At 51.4% G+C, this 17,893-nt stretch overlaps 2 protein-coding genes across 2 annotated transcripts in view; one reads left to right on the top strand and one right to left on the bottom strand.

The window, feature by feature from the left end:
- MMP28 (matrix metallopeptidase 28) overlaps positions 1-12,891 on the top strand; it is a 30,646-nt gene extending 17,755 nt beyond the window's left edge. The window contains exons 2-8 of the mRNA XM_004385433.1: positions 221-300; positions 548-735; positions 6,427-6,651; positions 9,194-9,439; positions 10,762-10,911; positions 11,244-11,411; positions 12,347-12,891. Of these exons, the coding sequence (XP_004385490.1) occupies positions 221-300; positions 548-735; positions 6,427-6,651; positions 9,194-9,439; positions 10,762-10,911; positions 11,244-11,411; positions 12,347-12,741 (1,452 nt within the window). The 3' untranslated portion in view covers positions 12,742-12,891. The remainder of the gene's footprint in view (positions 1-220; positions 301-547; positions 736-6,426; positions 6,652-9,193; positions 9,440-10,761; positions 10,912-11,243; positions 11,412-12,346) is intronic.
- Positions 12,892-14,587: 1,696 nt separating this feature from the next.
- Positions 14,588-17,893, bottom strand: part of CUNH17orf50 (chromosome unknown C17orf50 homolog) — a 6,031-nt gene continuing 2,725 nt past the window's right edge. Inside the window, exons 2-3 of the mRNA XM_004385460.1 lie at positions 14,942-15,251; positions 14,588-14,798 (exon numbers count right to left, since the gene is read on the bottom strand). Coding sequence (XP_004385517.1) covers positions 14,588-14,798; positions 14,942-15,251 — 521 coding nt within the window. The remainder of the gene's footprint in view (positions 14,799-14,941; positions 15,252-17,893) is intronic.

The raw sequence follows: 17,893 nt of genomic DNA, 5'->3' as shown, positions 1-17,893 counted from the left end.
GGTTCAGAAAGGTTGACTTGTCCAAGGTCATCCAGTTAGTTAGTGGTAGCCTGGAATTGGGTCAGTCCTTCTGACTTGGATCCCAGGACTCTTTTTGCTGTAACCTTCTTGGGGCAAGAGGTGAGACAGGGCAGGATGTATAGGCCCTTGATCCTTGGAGGCCAAAGGAGGGGGAAGGATGCTGCATGGTGGGAAATGCTGACGGTCCTCTCTCCCCTAGGCATTCCTGGAGAAGTATGGCTACCTCAGTGAACAGGTCCCCAAAGCTCCTACCTCCACTCGGCTCAGCAATGCCATCAGGTAGGACAAAGGGATGTGGAGGACTTGAAGGTTTTGGGGTGCAAAGCTTGGGTGGTCTTGTCCTTTCCCTGGAAGGCTGGTTGGGCAAGCCCCAGGAAGGCAGCCTATCACTTGTACCCAGGGGCCATCATCCATCGTTCCTTCCCTCTCTGTCCCCAGCCTCTTGCTGGCTCCAGGGAGGCTCCCTGCCCTTACTACTACCCCTCACCCTCCCTCCCAGGTCTTTTATCTCAATTCCTCCTGACAGGGAGTTCCAGTGGGTGTCCCAGCTGCCTGTCAGTGGCGTGCTGGACCGTGCCACCCTACGACAGATGATGCGGCCCCGCTGCGGGGTTACCGATGCTGAGAGTCATGCAGCCTGGGCTGAGAGGGTCAGTGCCCTGTTTGCTGGACGCTGGGCGAAAATGAGGCGAAGGAAACGCTTTGGAAAGCAAGGTGAGCACTGTTAAAATCCAGCTAGGCTGGGAGTCCCCAGCGTCCTGAAGTCCTATGACCAGAAAAGTTCCTCAGCCCTGGGACTGGGCTTTGTCACTAACTTCTCTTTCTTAGGGCAGGGAAGGGGTGAGCAGTAGGCAAATAGGGCCTCTTGGCTCCCCATTTTGAGCTTGAGGACCATGTTTGTGAATAGCAAACCAGTTACCATCGACTGGATTCTGACTCATGGCAACCTCACGTGTCTCAGAGTAGCACTGTGCTCCATAGGATTTTCAGTGGCTGATTTTTTATTTCAGAAGTAGATCGCCAGGGCTTTCTTCTGAGGTACCTCTGGGTACACTCAAACCACCAACCTTTTGGTTACCAGCCAAGGGTGTTAACTATTTGCACCACCCAGGGACTCCTGTTTGTGAATACAGACATTGAAATAAGAACTATACCTATACTGGTGAATTTTCATTGTGCAATTATTTTTCAAAGCAAACTCCATCAACCCCACTTAATTCCTTGATCAGTTTTCTGTCGCAGTGGTGACGGTTGTCGGGGCGGCGGAGACAATAACCAATGCCACAACTCTTACAGAGAAGTGGGGCCAGGAGGGTCACTCTGAGGAGTCGAACCCCGGTTCGAGTCCCAGGAGTTTATTTTATAGTCAATACAGCAAGCAGTGAAGCAAATAACAGAACAATGGGCTTTGGGTGAATAACAATAAGTTTCGGGCAAGGGAGGAGGGATTCAGGTAAACAAGCCAATCAGTAACGGGTTTGGAAAAACAAGTCGTGACAAGTCTCAACATGTTGGGGACAAGTCTCAACATGTTGTGCAGCATAGAGGCCTTTGTACATCCATATTTTAATGGCACATATCCCCACAGTTTTCTATGCAGGGCAGTTAAACTGTTGTCATTTTTTTAATGTACATTTTGCTGAAGTTATTTTCATCAGAATCCATTCTTTTTCATAAAAATTATTCAATAATGATGTGATCCATCAATCCATTTTCTTTTGTCCATAGCTCATTTTTTAACAGCTTTATTGAGATGTAATGCACATACCATACAATTGTTCACCCATCCAAGTGTACAATTCAGTGTTTTTTAGTAGATGCTCAGAACTGCACAACCATCACCACAATCTAATTCCAGGATATTTTCATCACCCCACAAAGGAACCCTGTGCCCGTTAGCAGTCACTCCCCATTCCCCATTCCTCAGTCTCCCCAGCCCCTGGCACCCACTAATCTACTTTCTGTCTCTATAGATTTGCCTGTTTTAGACTTTTCATTGTAGTACAATCGCACATTTTATACATTACAGCTTCTACTGTTGTGACTTTCCTTTTGTAGTTTTTTTTTTTTTTAACCAAACCCAGTCTTCCAGGGCCTGATGTTAAAGACCTAAGCTGGATGAAATTTTGATTCTTCTGTCAATTTTTCATTAATAACAAGTTTTACCATGTATAGTTTTAACATCTTGATGGTTTTTACCATGTCTAATTTTCTCTAATCAATGTTTGCCATTTCAAAGATTTCTCACAAGATGGGATTATGCAGTCAGGTTTGCACTTGTAATTAATTTTACTGTGAGCGTTTTGGGCCATTGTCAGTCTTAATTTGCGGTAACTACTTTTATCTATAACGGTAAAGGACAGAGGCACATAGTTTGCATTTATCAGCTATTTCAGGATGGCTGTTTCCAGGTGTTTGCCAATCCAATTCCTCTGTGTCTACCTATGTAGCCATTCTGGGTATCCAGTACTGACTGACTGCGCCCCTGGTAAAGCAGAGTCAGCGTTGGGGTCCAGGCTCCCTCTGTGTCTGCATCCCTCTGTGTTTCTGGGCAGCAGAGGGAAGGATGAGGTAGAAGGGAGAAGAACTATGAGCTCAGGAAGCGGTGGTAGAGCAGAAGGAACAACATCCCTGGAGCCCGGGGCTCTGGGTTCAGGTCTCAGGTATGTGACCTGGGTCATGTCACTTTGCTCAATGAACCTTCGTTTTCTTCAGGTTGCAAGGGAGAGACAGGCGCTGATTACCAAGTGGAAGGGACTCGTTGTGAGAGGTGATGCAGCCCCAGAAGCAGTCTCAGCAGCTGCACCTACCGGCTGTAGCTGGCCTCACAGAGCATTGGGAAGATGCCTCCAGGCACTCTGGGCATAACCCGAGCACTAGGGATACTTCCTTCTGATATGATGGCAGCTCACCTCCTCATGCCCCAAGGGAGGATCTGATGGAGTCCATTTGTCTCCATCCAATTCAGAGCACCCCTATTGGGCAGAGATTCGTGCCAAGGCACCTAGGCTGGTGGACTCATCCCCGTCCAGACTAGCCAAGTTGCCTGCCTGGTCCAGAGAGCAGTAGCCAGGTTGGACGGAGAGTTTCCCACTTACAACATGACCCACAGAAGTGTCCCTCAGATAGCACCTCCTGGGTGGGAAAATGTTCTCTAGAAAGGAGCTGTGGGCTTGAGAGGCTCTGAGCACTTTTTATGTCTTAGGAAAGAAAACGTAATAACAGTTAATGTTTATTGAGCGTTTATGATGTGACAAGCAAGGTTCTAAATGGATTAACTCATTTAATCAGCATAAGAACCAAATAAAATGAGTACCATCATTATCCTCACTTTACAGATGGGCAAACTGAGGGATCAAGAGCTTGGGTAACTTTCCCAGCCAGAGTATGGCTGAACCTTGTTATTGGGAGGATTAAATGAGTTCCAGATGTGAAAATTCCCAAACATGGGTAGGTGCTTAAAAAATGAAATGGATTCCTAGATCAGTGACTTTCCATTATATGCAAGAACCCTGGGCTGATGAAGCCCGCATCCAGTTAGGGTTGCCAGGTAAAATACGAGATGCCCAGCTAGTTACATTTGAATTTTTGATGAACAACAAATAATTTTTTGTTTTGACATATTCATACTAAAAAAATTATTTCTTGCTTATCTGAAATTCAAATTGAACTGAGTGCCTGTATTTTTATTTGTTAAATCTGGCAACCTCATTCCAAGTGCTTGCTCCTCTCTCTGCTTGCAGAGCTGATTTTCGATCCCCCCTGCACCCTCACAGAGCTGGCAGGGGTGGGGGAGATGGATATTTACTGAGCACCCACCACATGTTGCAAATAAGTTTGCAAATAAGGAAACTGAGGCTTGGCAAGATTCTGTGATTTGTTATGTAACTTTGTAAGTGGAGGTACTGGGATTCCAATCCATGCTTTTTCCGCAGCTTCAGCTGCCTACTGGTTGTCAGGACTCCAGAGTCCTCCCCAGCCAAGACTTTTAGCTCTCCTCCCCTTTCCCATCTCCTTTTCTTTCTCCCTTCCCTGTTGGACAGAGTCCCTGGGTGGTGCCACCCAGAAGCATCTCAGAAGAAAGGCCTGGTGATCAGCTTCCGAAAGGTCACAGCCTCAGAAACCCTATGGAGCAGTTCTACTCTGCAACACATGAGGTTGGCTGGAGTTGGAACTGACTTGATGGCAACTGTGTGTTTGTTTTTTGTTCCCTTTTGGACATTAGAGCAAGAGGGGTACAGTGCCAGGTGCTACAGGGGCCTGGAGGTGGCCATGGATACCGGCGAGGACTCAGGCTGCTCCCCACCCCCTCCCTCATGGGTTCCTTCCTTCCTGGTAGACACACCAACGACCCTGGATACTGTTCTCCTCCCAAGGAAAATTAGATTCCTTTTATTTGCCCTTTTATCCTCACCCCAAACACCACACACACACACACACACACACACACACACAGACACACACAGACACACGATTTTTATCCTAAGAGCTGTCATCCCCATGGGCTACCTAGAGTGAGAGAATTGCCCACCCTCCCCCTTTCCTGCCTGTGAAGTGAGGGGGCACCTAAGCTGCAAAGAGGCAGGAGCCTTCACCTCAGACTCTTCTAGAAGAATAAAGACTTGAGGGCGGAAAGCAAGAGTGACATACAGCAGAGTGTGGAAAAAGTCTGAGCCAGCCAGTTTAGGGCCACTGGTGAAGACTTTCAATGCAGAAATGTTGTTATACCTAATGAACCCTCAGGGGGGGCCTCTGGACCCTGGGCCTTCCTTCTGACTTCCTAGTCTCCCTCCATTCCTCAGAATCATTCCATCTTCCCTCCCTGAGGGTTGGTCACTGGCTGGGAGGCAGAGGCTGGGTGCCTGCCAGGCCAAACAGGCCCCAGGGCAGCAGCATTGCCTTGAATGGAGCTTGGCTCAAGGGTGGGAGAAGGGGCATGTCCCTCCCCCACTCCTTTGCTCTCTAAACCCTCCCTTCCATCTGGAGAATTTCAGTTCCAGCAGAGTCCCTGCTTTGACCCCAAGGAATGATGTTCAAGGCAGATTTATAATCCTGGAGTTTTAGCAAATGTGCCTGCTTATCTCCGTGGTATAGTGGAAAGAGCACTAGATTAGGTGTCAGGAGGCCCGGGCTCAGGGCATAGCTCAGCCAATCACTCATTCTGTGACCCCTGAGCCACAGGTCTCAGTTTCTCCAAATAGAACAGAGATGTTGGAGAAGGAGATGGCCAAACTTCCATGACTTCATTCCTGCTGCTTTTTCAGGCAAGGGCTTCCCCAGGGCGAAGGGGCAGGTGGCCTGAACCTGCTGTGGGCTTACAGGGCACCTGCCCTTCCAAGGGAAAGAGGTGGCTGTGGCCTGGGCTCTCTATCCGCTGGCCTGGCCCCCTGACATGACAAGACCTGCCCTTCCTGCCTGCTGTCCATGCTCCAGGGATTCTGGTCCATTCGTATAACTGAGGAAACTAAGGCCCAAAAGTGAATATGACTCTTGCGTTCTCCCTGGGCTCGTGCGTCTCCCTCCAGGCTGGGACTTGGAGTCACAATCTAGGCCCCCTGACTTTGCAGCACTCAGAAATGGCCCAAGAGAAACCCTGGGTCTGAACCTTCTAACCACCCTGTTCCTGGGTGTGTGGTAAGCTGCAGAGGGACCCAGACTCAGTTGACCTGGGGCCAGATTCTCAACCCTCAGGGAGTAACTTCAGTTTTGGGCTAAGGGAAACAAACTCTTAACTAAGCCGAGATGGGAAAATTCCTCTCAGTCATTGACAAAACACACCCTTTGTTCTTATTTGTTTTCACCTCGAAGCTCTCCTGAGTCCCTGAGGAAGCAAGGGGAAGGGAGAGGGGAGCAGGGAAAGACCTCAAATAAATGGATCTTGTGGTCGCTGGTCAGCCACCCGCCTGGGGCACTGGAAAGGGCAGGGTGAAGCCTCAGGAGGTGGCAGGAGGGTGGGAGGGGTGGAGGGAAGGAGGAAGGAGGGGAGGGGAGGGCAGCCACAGCTGTGGCCTGGAGGCCGCACCTCTCCCCTGCCCTGACACAGAGGCAGGGGCTGGAATTTCCTGCCAGCAAGAGGCACAGAATTGTTCTCAGCAAAGAGAACAGAACCCAGACCAGGGGGGTCAGACATAGACCTCTTTGGGTTGGGCAGGGGCTGCATCTCCTCCATCAGACTGGGGTCTCCCCATAAAAGCCACTGGACTGAGGGCTTTCCAGGACAGAGGTAGTGTCTCCTCTCAGTGCAAGGGTAGTGTCTCCCCAGTCAGACTGGGTTCCCCAGGGCAAGAACTGTGTCTTCCCCATCAGATCAGAGGCTCCTCTAGGGATGATCTGTTTCCCCCATCACACTGAGGGCTCTGCGGGGACCAGGCCCAGGTGTAACTGACGCGGCCTCTCTGGTGTCAGGCAACAAGTGGTACAAGCAGCACCTCTCCTACCGCCTGGTCAACTGGCCTGAGCACCTGCCCGAGCCGGCAGTTCGAGGGGCTGTGCACGCCGCCTTCCAGCTGTGGAGCAATGTCTCAGCGCTAGAGTTCTGGGAGGCCCCGGCCACAGGCCCCGCCGACATCCGCCTCACCTTCTTCCAAGGGGACCACAACGACGGGCTAGGCAACGCCTTCGACGGCCCAGGTGCTGACCATCCATCCCCACAAAGCCTTTTCTCTCCCACACCCAGGCTGGGTCTTCCAACGGCGGGAGGGAAACCAAACCAGAAGAGGTAGTCTAGGGTGTCAGTGAGCATTCACTATCCCTGTGACCTCAAGCAAGCTGCTTCCCCTCTAAAGAATTCTCAGTCTCTTCATCTGTAAAATGGCAACAGTGGTACCTGCCCAATTGTGTACCACATGGCTGAAGGGAAGATCAGATGCAGATGAGGTTCTGTATGGAAAATGCTTTGTAAGCTCTAAAGAATGTTTTCTGTTCTGGAAGAAGCTTCTGAGGTCTTGTCATCTATCCCATCTCTAGAAAAGCCTGTGCCTCTCTTGTTCTACAGGAGTGGATATTCTCCAGATCAGAACCCTCAAAAAATATCCAAAGTCTACCGCTGTCCCACTCCTGCCCTCTCCTCCAGCTGCCACAGGACAAGAGGGGTTTTACCCCCTGCCTGCCACATAAATGTTCCACATACCCACAGCCACAGACAGTTCTCCTGTTTGTTTAACCTGAAGGGTTCTGGCTGCAATTTAAGTGGCTCTCCTCCTAGTCTGCACAGCACTGGCCTTTAGAAACTGAACAGAGGCCCTCTGCTAATCTCTCCGCTAATGAGGAAAACAAACCTGAGTTCTAAGTCTCAGGGAGGAGACTTAAACCCTTGTGTGTCCTGGGAACTTGCCTTCCCCCACCCCTACCTTTGCACTATCCTGCTTTCCATCAAACCCACCCACAGCAAAACCACTTCCAGGCTTGGCTGCTGGGACCCCGGTTAGGACTAGGGGAAATCTAGGTTTTGTGGAATCCACATGTAACACACACATGTGCTTGCATATAACTCACTTCACACATGATACCCACATGAGATGTTTATGTCCGTACCCAGGCCGAGTCAGATAGCTAAGATAGCACTGGACACCAGGTTCCCCCAGCAGCTCTCTGATGTGGGACAGACGCTTTGTCTTCCTGAGTTTTGATCTTCTCCTCTTTGAAATCTGCCCATCCATCTCCCAGGGTTATTGTGAAAGCTGATGGAATGGATCTAACAGGGCTCAAAACAGGTCAAGGCACATTCAGAACAGGAGGCATGTATTCCCCGCCGACTCTCCAGGCCCGAATGAGGCTGTCCTTTAATGCCAGCCTCCCGACCTTTGCCAGGTCCCAGTTGGCCTGGGCTCCAAGAAGGCAGCTCTGAAGGACTCTCAACAAGTCTCTAGGTCAACATTATCACAGTGCGGTCTGCATCAGGGTCACCTGCCTCTGAGGAAAGCCAGCTACAAGGGGGGAAACTGCATACCTAGTAAGCTCCATGTGGGGCATGCTAAAAGCTGGAGAATCACTGCTCCAGCCTGGCTCCCTCTGCCCCTCTTACAAGCAGGTAGGTAGAGGCCCACAGAGGAGGCTTGGTAGAGGAAGGGCAAGAACAAAAGAATATATATAATGTTTACTGAAGAAAACATACACACACAGAAAGTGTACAAATCATAAATTTACAGCTTGATGACTTTTCACCAAGTGAACACGCCCACACCCAGAGAGAGAAACAGAACATTACCAGCACCCAGAAGGTTCCATCATGCCCTCTTCTAGGGGTACCCACTATACCTACGCCTAGATCTTGTTTTTCTTTTATAAATAAACTTCATTTTTTAGAGCAGATTTTTAAAAATAATTTATTTTATTTCTATTGTTGTTGAGAATATACACAGCAGAAGATATACCAATTCAACAGTTTCTACATGTACAATTCAGTGACATTGATTACATTCTTCGAGTTGTGCAACCATTCTCGCCCTCCTTTTCCAAGTTGTTCCTCCCCCATTAACATAAACTCACTGCCCTCTAAGTTTCCTATCTCATCTTTTAAGCTGCGTTGTCAGTTTGATCCCGTATGGATATATCCTAAAAGAGCACAATGCTCAAGGCAGACATTCTTTACCAGTTAAGCTAAACTATTGTTTGGTTTTAGGAAGATTCAAGAGATGTTTTTGGTTTAAGGTTTTAAAGATTATCTCAGGGCAATAGTTTCTTCAGAGGTTCATTGTAGAACAGGTTTAGGTCTCCTAGAGCTTCTTGAAAATTCTTAGGTAGCACTTATGTGCTAAACACTGTTCTAAGTATTACGTTTAGCATCCTCATTTAATCCTCAGGACAACAATCCTCAGAACAAAAGAAAGAAGCTCATTGTCATCATTCTCATTTTCAGATCAGGAAGCTGAGACACAGAGAAGTTAAGCTACTTGCCCAAGGTCACACAGCATGGTAAAATTAGAATCTGAACCTTGGCAGTCTGGCCCCACACTATCCTTACACCCCGCTGTCTCTTAGGCGTTCACACCGCACAGCCTAGTCACCTGTCCACTGCCTCACACTCCAGCTTCTGCCAGACTTAATTGGGAGGGAAATTATGCAGCGGCAAATAGCGACACCCACCCCCCCACAAAGGTATTTGCATCAGGCTGTGGGTACTTGGTGGCGGCGCGGGCCAGTCGCTCCCCCTGACCCACTGTGCCGCCTATAGGGGGCGCTCTGGCGCACGCCTTCCTGCCCCGGCGAGGCGAAGCACACTTCGACCTGGACGAGCGCTGGTCCCTCAGCCGCCGCCGGGGGCGCAATCTGTTCGTGGTGGTGGCGCACGAGATCGGCCACACTCTAGGCCTGACCCACTCACCCGCGCCGCGCGCCCTCATGGCGCCGTACTACAAGAGACTGGGCAGCGACGCACTGCTCAGCTGGGACGACGTGCTGGCAGTGCAGAGGCTGTATGGTGAGCCCCCAGTCGTGCCCCAGTAGCGGCCCACCCTTAACTCCTGCACCTCCAGTCCTTGGACACTTGCTGCTCAACTTAGAGCCCCTATCCTAACCGCAGGGATCTGGCTCTTCCCATTGCGGTCCTCCCCAGTCCTGAAGTCCCTGGCTCCTCAAATCTGAAAACCCCTTCCTCAGGCTCCTGCTTCCCCCAGACCTTGGGCCTATCTTCAGCAGTCCCACCTAATTCCTGCGCAGTTCTCCCTTGCAGTTCATTTCCTTAACCCCTGCCCAACCGTGGCCTCAGCAGCTCCTCAAACATCCCTGCCCCATCACCCAGACCCAATCCTTGGTCCTGCCTCTTGCCCCATCCCAGACCCTAAAGCCCACATTCCTGCCCCCAGCCGTACTTGCTTGCCTCCTCCACTCCATCTGTGAGCTTGAGTCTCTGCCTGGCTTTGAAATCAGATAGGGCCTTCCCTCCCAGAGCAGGCAGGGCGAGTGAATTGGCCAGTGCTACTGCCCCAGCGACCTGCCGGCACCCTAGGCCTGCCCCAGCGTGTGGTGCGGTGGGCAGAGCCAGGAAGCCTGGGTTCAAGTCATCATTCCATACTTGATTAGCCCTTAGCGAAAGCATTTCCCCTCTGAGTGCCCTCAGCTTTAATTTATGTGAAAAAGGGGTAATAACTAAGGCCTTGCTTACCTCACAGGGCTATTATGCTAGTGGGTATGAACATGCTTTGTAGCCTGAGACACCTGCGCAAACATAATGGTAATTAGCTACTATTTCATGAGTATCTACCACTTGCCAGGCACTTAACATACTCATAACACGCCCGTGAGATAAGCATCTTTCTGTCCACAGATAGGAGAATGGGGCTTAGAGAGGCTAGGTAACTTTTCCAAGGTCACACAGTTGGGAAGTTGAAGACTGGATTCAGGAGTTGTTGCCAAATTCTAAATTCATTGGACTCTGCCTCACTCCTCTCATAAGGGAAGGATAATAATGATAATTATTATAATTGCTGTAGTTATCACAGCCTGCATCCCTGAACTCTGCCCTCGTGCCACCAGTATTGCTCGGGACTCAGAATCCTCTGCCTTTCTTAGTCCCAAACTCTTGCTTGGCATCCGATCCCAATTTTATCTCAATAGGTCCCTCTTTCCCAGGCTTTCCCTGGGTTCAGTGCTATGGTTAACACCAATACCCAGGGTCAGCTCAGCCCCCATCCCACTCACCTTCCCTGCCTCTCATCAGATAATGACAAAAGGAACCAAGGAGGTGGTCTGGAGTCCTCAACACAGCCCCCCTCTATGTGTGTTCTCTCCCTCCTCATGAAGGGAAGCCCCTGGGGGGCTCAGTGGCTGTCCAGCTCCCAGGAAAGCTGTTCATTGACTTTGAGGCCTGGGACCTTCACAGTCCTCGGGGCAGGCGCCCTGAAACCCAGGGTCCTAAATACTGCCACTCTTCCTTCGATGCCATCACGATAGGTAAGATGGCCCCAGCCCATGCTGTGCCTCACTTCTTTCTTTCCTGCACCTCCACATCTCCAAGGGTCTCCAGAGCTGCGGGACAAGGGATGGGGGGTGGGGGGTGGGGGATGACTTATAAAATCCAGAAGCCTCAGGTCAGAAGCATTCTGCCAGGCAGCAAGCCCACACCAGATGCTGCTTTCTCCTGCCCACTTTCCCCTCAGCTCCACCTGTGTACACTATATCCTCTCCTGGTCAGTTTGGGAAGCTGAGTTCTAGGAAAGTGCCTTCCCTGGAAAGAAGACAGGAGGCTGATGGTCCTTCCTCTCTTCTTTCATGTCTCCGGGAAGACGGGCAGCAGCGAGTGTACATTTTTAAAGGGAGCCACTTCTGGGAAGTGGCAGCTGATGGCAACGTCTCAGAGCCCCGCTCACTGCAGGAAAGGTGGGCCGGGCTGCCCCCCAACATTGAGGCTGCTGCAGCGTCTTTGGAGGATGGAGACTTCTACTTCTTCAAAGGTACCAGCCCTGGGCCAGTGGAGAAAATTGAGGCCTAGAGAGAGGAGGTGTCTTATACAACCAAGGTTAAGAGGACAAAACAGGGGAAGAGTATCACACAGCGAGTCCATGGTGGAGTCCCTATTCCAATTTGAACCTGTGATCCCAGGGAAGACTCCACCAGGGGATTCCTTTCTGTAATGGAGTGGGGGCTGGGCAGGTGTCTAGGTTGCAGCAGAGAGAGATAGGGAAGATTTCAGAGAAGAATCCAGAGGGATGTAGAAGACCACTCCTGAGCTCTGCAGTTCAGCAGAAAGAGTTGGACCTTCTGTGGAATCCTGGCTGTGTGGGGTTGGGCATGTCACTCAACTTTCTTTGCTTGAATTTCTTGAATGGCGAAATTAATACCTCAGGTTTATTGGAAGAATTAGAGCATAATGTCTGAAGAGTGTGCAGTATGATACTAGATGCATGGTAATGCTTCAGTAAATAGTATTCATTCATTCATTCAACAAAGATTGAGTGCCTTCTCGGCACTAGACACTGTTGGAGGTGTTGGAGACAGCAGCGAACAGAGCAGAAATCCCTGTCCTCACGGAACTACTAGTTACCACAGTACTTGGTGGTGAAGAAAGCTCCTGGCCTTGCCTGTTTTCATTCCTTACTGGGGGAGGGGGCCTTGCTTCCTCTATGTGGTAAATAGATTCATGCAGTACTATCTGCCCTCTGCTGACACCAGCTTAAAGTCTAGACCACAACAACAGTCCTCCTATCTCCCCTACTGTTTATAAATAATGATTAGCATAATCCATTATGACTATTAAGAATACTAACAACCCGGGCTCCAACATGGGGGCTGGGGTGGACAGGAAGAGAGCGTATAGGAGACGGCTAGGGTGGAGGAATAAACGTCGAGAGCCTCCAGCTCACCTTGTCCCCGCCCCCACGCCCCACAGGCAGTCGATGCTGGAGGTTTCGGGGCTCCAAGCCTGTGTGGCGCTCCCCGCAGCTGTGCCGGACAGGGGGCCTGCCCCGCCACCCAGACGCCGCGCTCTTCTTCCCTCCGCTGCGTCGCCTGGTCCTCTTCAAGGGTGCCCGCTACTACGTGTTGGCCCGAGGGGGGCTGCAGGTGGAGCCCTACTATCCCCGTGACCTGCAGGACTGGGGCGGTGTCCCTGAGGAGGTCAGCGGCGCCCTGCCGCAGCCGGACGGCTCCGTCATCTTCTTCCGAGATGACAGATACTGGCGCCTTGACTACACGAAACTGCGGGCGACCGCCTCAGGCCGCTGGGCTGCCGAGTTGCCCTGGATGGGATGCTGGCACGCCAACTCGGGGGGCGCCCTGTTCTGAAGGCCCCACCACCTACTGAACCGTTGGCACCCTCATGGCCAATTCGATTCCTCTGCCTCAGGAGCGGGACCTGTGTCGTGAAAGCCTCAGCCTCTCTGTGGAAGACTGGGCTGGAAGTCTCCACCAGAAAGTTTGCGTTTATCCGCTGGAGAATGTGGCATTTTCTGTGTGCCCTTCCCGCCACCTGGAGGTCGGGGTGGGATCTATCCAAGAGTCCCTGATCTCACCGCCTTTTCGCCAAGGACCTCTTTCCTCCCAAGCTTTCGAGATTTTGTTTCTTCTGATAAAAGAGGAGTTCCCGCCCACAAGGGGGCAGCATTGAGATCCAATCAGGGAGAATGCAAGATTCTATGCAAAGGTTGGGGACACTTGCAAAACTGTCCTCTCACCCTCAGGGCTTCCTGTATTAGGTTTTGGAGAACTGTGTCTTATTTAAAGCAGAGACGCCACCCTAAGGAAGCTTGGATGGGGCAGGGGTGTGGGGTCTCCAACGTCAGAGGCCCTGAAGGGGTCAGGACCCTAAGCAGGAGGGAGATTGACGCAACCCTGCTAGGCCTCAGCTTTTGTGAGGGACTGGAATAAAGAGGAGCCCCAGCTGGTGGGCCGGAGGCAGAACCAGCCTTCCTTGAAACCATTCTTCCATCGTTCCCAGTGAGACCAGGTGGGCGTGGATGCCGGGGATGCTGGGACAGTGCTCACACTCTGTGTGTGTGTGTGTGTCTGTGTGTCTGTGTGTCTGTGTGTTTATGATGGGTAGAAGGGGGCTTGCCTTGCTTCAAAAAGCAAAACATCCTGCCTCCCTCACAGGCCAGATGGAGAACCACATGTAGTAAGGTCTGCAGGCCCTGGGGATGCAGCTTCCACTACGGCTCAGAACGGGGAAGCTCTGCCGGTACTGCAGGTTGGAGGGAGGCCTTGTCCTCACAATGGCCCCATTCTCCGGGCCACACATGCAGCATTCCCGAAGCTCCTACCAGATGGCCAAGAATAGCTGGAATTCCTAGAGAAGGAACCAGCTCTCCAGCCCCCCTCCACCTTAGCCAGTCTGATTTTAGCATCTGCTTCTGTAGCCCTCTCCCCTCAACCACAGCCCCTCCACACCTGCCAGAGCCTCATTTTACACTCATTAGCTTCAGCAAGATCAGTTTTCCAGGGGGAGGGGAGAATGGGCTTGCCAAGGGTTCAGCCCCCAACTCCCAACGGGCATTCCTGGCTTCTGGGCCTTCATTTTCTTCTCTGTGAAGTGGGCAGAATGGCCTTTGGGTGCAGGCCCTGTCCTGGGAGAGGCTGATGGAGGGGGCTCTCTACCAGCCCTTTTCCCTCTGGCCTGAACCCTATGGGAAGTTGAGAAGGGTTAATCTTCATCACCCCCACCCCCCAGTCACCTCATCCCCACCTCAAGGCACTGACACTTTGGTCAGAGGCTTTATTGAAGGATTTGAGGGGAGGGGGCAGGTTTCTCAAAGGGGGAGGGAACAGGGAGGCTATTTTCTCTAGGCGATGCCTCTGCCCGGGGGGCCAGAAGGACCTGAAATATCCAAGAGATGAATGTGAGGCTGTGTCCGAACCGAGTCAGGTGGGCAGTAGGCACTGGGTGCTGCCTCGGGCGGGGAGCCCTCAGGAGGCGCTATTAGAGGGATGGAGCGCCAGGTTGTGCTGGGCTCCTCATTGGTGGGAACGCCACATCAACAGTGGGCCTCTTGACTGAGGGATGGCGTTTCTGAGAAAGGGCAGTTCTGCAGAATGTGCTGGAGCGGGTCTCCGAATCAGGGGTGAGGAGAAGGTTGCAGGGGGTTGGGTCAGGCAGGCAAGGACGGAGGACCTAAAGGCTGGGGAGGTGAGGCGCTCAGGAGCCCCCGGCGGCTCCTGCCCCTCCTGAAGCCCTCGCCTCACCCAGGTCCCGGTGTTCCAGAATGCAGTGCGCCACGTAGACTGGGGGGCTGTGGAGGCTTCTGCATTTCTTGCAGAAAAGGATCTCGCAGCGCGCACAGCCCCCGCCGCGCGGCCGCCGCCGCGGCTTCTCCAACACGCAGGGCTCCTCCGGGAGGCTTCGCTTTCTGCGGGCGGGGGCCCAGGCGCTCAGTGCAAAGTCCCGACCCCTTCATCCTGGAGCCATGGCAGCCTCCATCCTTCCCGGGCCCTAGTCCTCTGCCGGCATAGGGCTCCCGGAGGGGCTGAGCGGCCAGGGGAGCGCCCTCACCTGTCGGCGGGAGCCCCCAAGCCGCCGAGCAGCGCGAAGGGACTGAACCAGGCCCAGAAGCTGCTGTCCGCGGGCCGCAGCAGCGCCACCTGTTGGGTGCTGGACTCCTGGCGCAGTGGGCAGTAGGACACTGAGCCCCGGTTGCGGCCCTCGTCCTCCGCCGCCACCGGGTATTCCTCCTCGCCCTCGGCCGCGCTCTCCGCCGGCTGCCTCTCCTCCTCTTCCTCCTCCGACCCCTCCTCCTCTTTCTCTTCTGCCTCCCCGGCCCGGGGCTCCTCCAGTTCCTTCTTCCACAAGGGGGTCTTAACGCCTGAGGGCGGGGAGGAGGTTAATGCAGTCCCCTGCCCCCAGTGAAGGGTCCGGGTACCCTGGTGTTGCCCACAACATACTCCCCCCAAAAAGCGGGTGCCTGAAGGACGATCCGTATGAGATGCACCAGGTTAGCAGGACTCCACGACAGGGGGTTGCAGAGTGCAGGGATTTCCCGGGCAAGGGAGGGCCTGCCTGCCTGCCCCCAATTTCCCAGGCTCCTAGATTTCCTAGCTAAGGATTCCGGACTAGTTGCTTCTGTCAAGCATTTCCTCATCTGTAAAATGGAGAAAAATAGTGCCTATCTCAAGGTCTGTTGTGAGGTTGAACAGAGACGTCCAGTCTGTGTTTAGCAGGGCTTTGGAAAAGAATCACCTGGAGATCTTGTCAAAATGTAGATTCTGATTCAGTACACCTGGGGTGGAAATGCAAATTCTCAGCAGTGGGTCGAACCGGAATGAACCGGTTGGAAGCCCTAGTGTAACGCGCTTAGCCCAGGGCCTGGTGCATGAGAAGGAATCAACAAAAGGTGGCAAATGTGATGGCAAAGACCGCAAATGGAGAGGAAATGATGGGTCATCACCAAATTCCTTCTGATTGACTTTAGGGTGGGTACCTGATATCCTGTAGGATATCCTGATATCTCAACAAACATTAATTGCACTAATTGTAATTTTAATAGGTGGTTGTTTATATATTGTTTTATGACCACAATTTCCTTCCTCAAAGTGGGCCTTGCTTTAAGGAAGCCTGTTGGGGAGTGCAGGCCGTGGAGATCCGGCGCCTCTGTATAATTAGAAAAAGGCACCCCCTAGGGGTAGACCAATTCGGAAAAGAGCCCCTTATGGGCAGACCAATTAGGAAATGGCTTGGGGGGTGGGGCGTCTGTGAACCAATTAGAAAAAGCTGCCTCTGCCCCAGTCCAGGCTTGACCAAGCTGGATGACCAGCTCGATTTCAGTGCCACTGTTCCCCTTATTGCGTGGCCCTGTGGCGCAGTGATTAAGCGCTTGGCTGCTAACTGAAATGTGGGTGGTTTGAACCCATCAGCTGCTCAGAGGGAGAAAGATGTGGCAGTTGGCTTCCCTAAAGATTAGAGCCTTAGAAACTTTATGGGGCAGTTCTCCTCTGTCCTATAGGGTCGCTATGAGTCCGAATCATCTTGATAGTTTGGTTTTGGTTCCCCCTTACTTGTTGCCTTTGTTCAGGGCACAGACACCACAACCTGGGCAGGCAGGAAGTTCATGTGCTGACAGGGGACCCAACCTGGCATCTGCCCCAAGGCATACACTCAGTCATTCAGCAAACATTCACCCAGCAACGCCACGTGCTCTGCTGTCCCCTGAACTGGGAAAAAAAGGGGGGGCAGGGAAAACACAACTTCTAGGGTTTGTCCTGGAAAGGTCGAGAAAATTTTCTGTTGCTCTCTGGTCCTCCTGCTTACAGGGGTGGGGACAAAGGAGGGAATAATAAAATTAGTGTTCTAACTCATATGTATCGAGCACCAGCTGCATGCAATCACTATGCTAAGCTCTTCTAATACATTGTGCCTCTTAATCTTCACAACGTTCTGAGGTAAGTAAGGAGGAAGGTAACAGAGGGCCCATACATTTAACTCAAAACTTTTGAAACCTGTGAAGTTGTTTCAAAGATTCTGACAGTTCTTGGTGTTGCTAAAGGTGGAGAACCAGGGTCTGCTGAACTTTTATTTAGGAAAACACATTAAGGAACCTTTTGGTTGTGAAATGCCAGGCCTAGTGCACAGCCTGAAAAAGGAGTGTGAACATTTGGGGGTGGAGGGAGAGTGGGAAATGTGTGGAAAGTAAGGTTGAGACCTCACTGTAAAGGACTCAGGGTGCTGGACTGTGGAGTTTGGACTTTGTCCCTCAGCAGTGGGAAGCCACTGAACATTCTAATGGAGGGACATGCTCAGAGATGTGTTTAGGATGTTTCCTCTGACAGTGCAGAGGGAGACTCATTTAGGAGCCATTACACGGGTCCAGTCTAGAGAAGACTAAGATCTGAACAGGAGCAGGTGGAGATGAGGGAACAGGTGTTAAGAATATTTAGGGATCCTCAACAAAATTCTAGCCAATAGAATTCAATAAAAAAAAAATCAAAAAAAATAATTCATCATAACCAAGTGGGATTCACACCAGGTATGCAGGGATGGTTTAACATTAGAAAAACAATCAATGTAGTCCATCACATAAACAAAACAAAAGATAAGAACCACATGATCTTATCAATTGATGCAGAAGAGGCATTTGACAAAGTCCAAACACCCATTCATAATAAAAACTCTCAGCAAAATAGGAACAGAAGGGAAATTTCTCAACATAATAAAAGGCATTTACACAAAGTCAACAGCCAACATCATTCTAAATGGAAAGAGTCTGAAAGAATTCCATTTGATAACGAGACCCAGACAAGGATGCCTTTTATCACCCCTCTTATTCAACACTGTGCTGGAGGTCCTAGCCAGAGCAATAAGACAAGAAAAGGAAATAAAGGGCATCCACACTGGTAAGGAAGAAGTAAAAGTATCACTATTCACAGATGATATGATCTTATACACAGAAAACCCCAAAGAATCCACAAGAAAACTACTGGAACTAATAGAAGACTTCAGCAAAGTATCAGG

The sequence above is a fragment of the Trichechus manatus genome, unplaced genomic scaffold (genome assembly GCF_000243295.1).
Source record: "Trichechus manatus latirostris isolate Lorelei unplaced genomic scaffold, TriManLat1.0 scaffold00138, whole genome shotgun sequence".
NCBI classification, from domain to species: domain Eukaryota; kingdom Metazoa; phylum Chordata; class Mammalia; order Sirenia; family Trichechidae; genus Trichechus; species Trichechus manatus.
The sequence above is the reverse complement of the archived record's forward strand: the minus strand, read 5'-3'. Positions and strand labels throughout refer to the sequence as shown.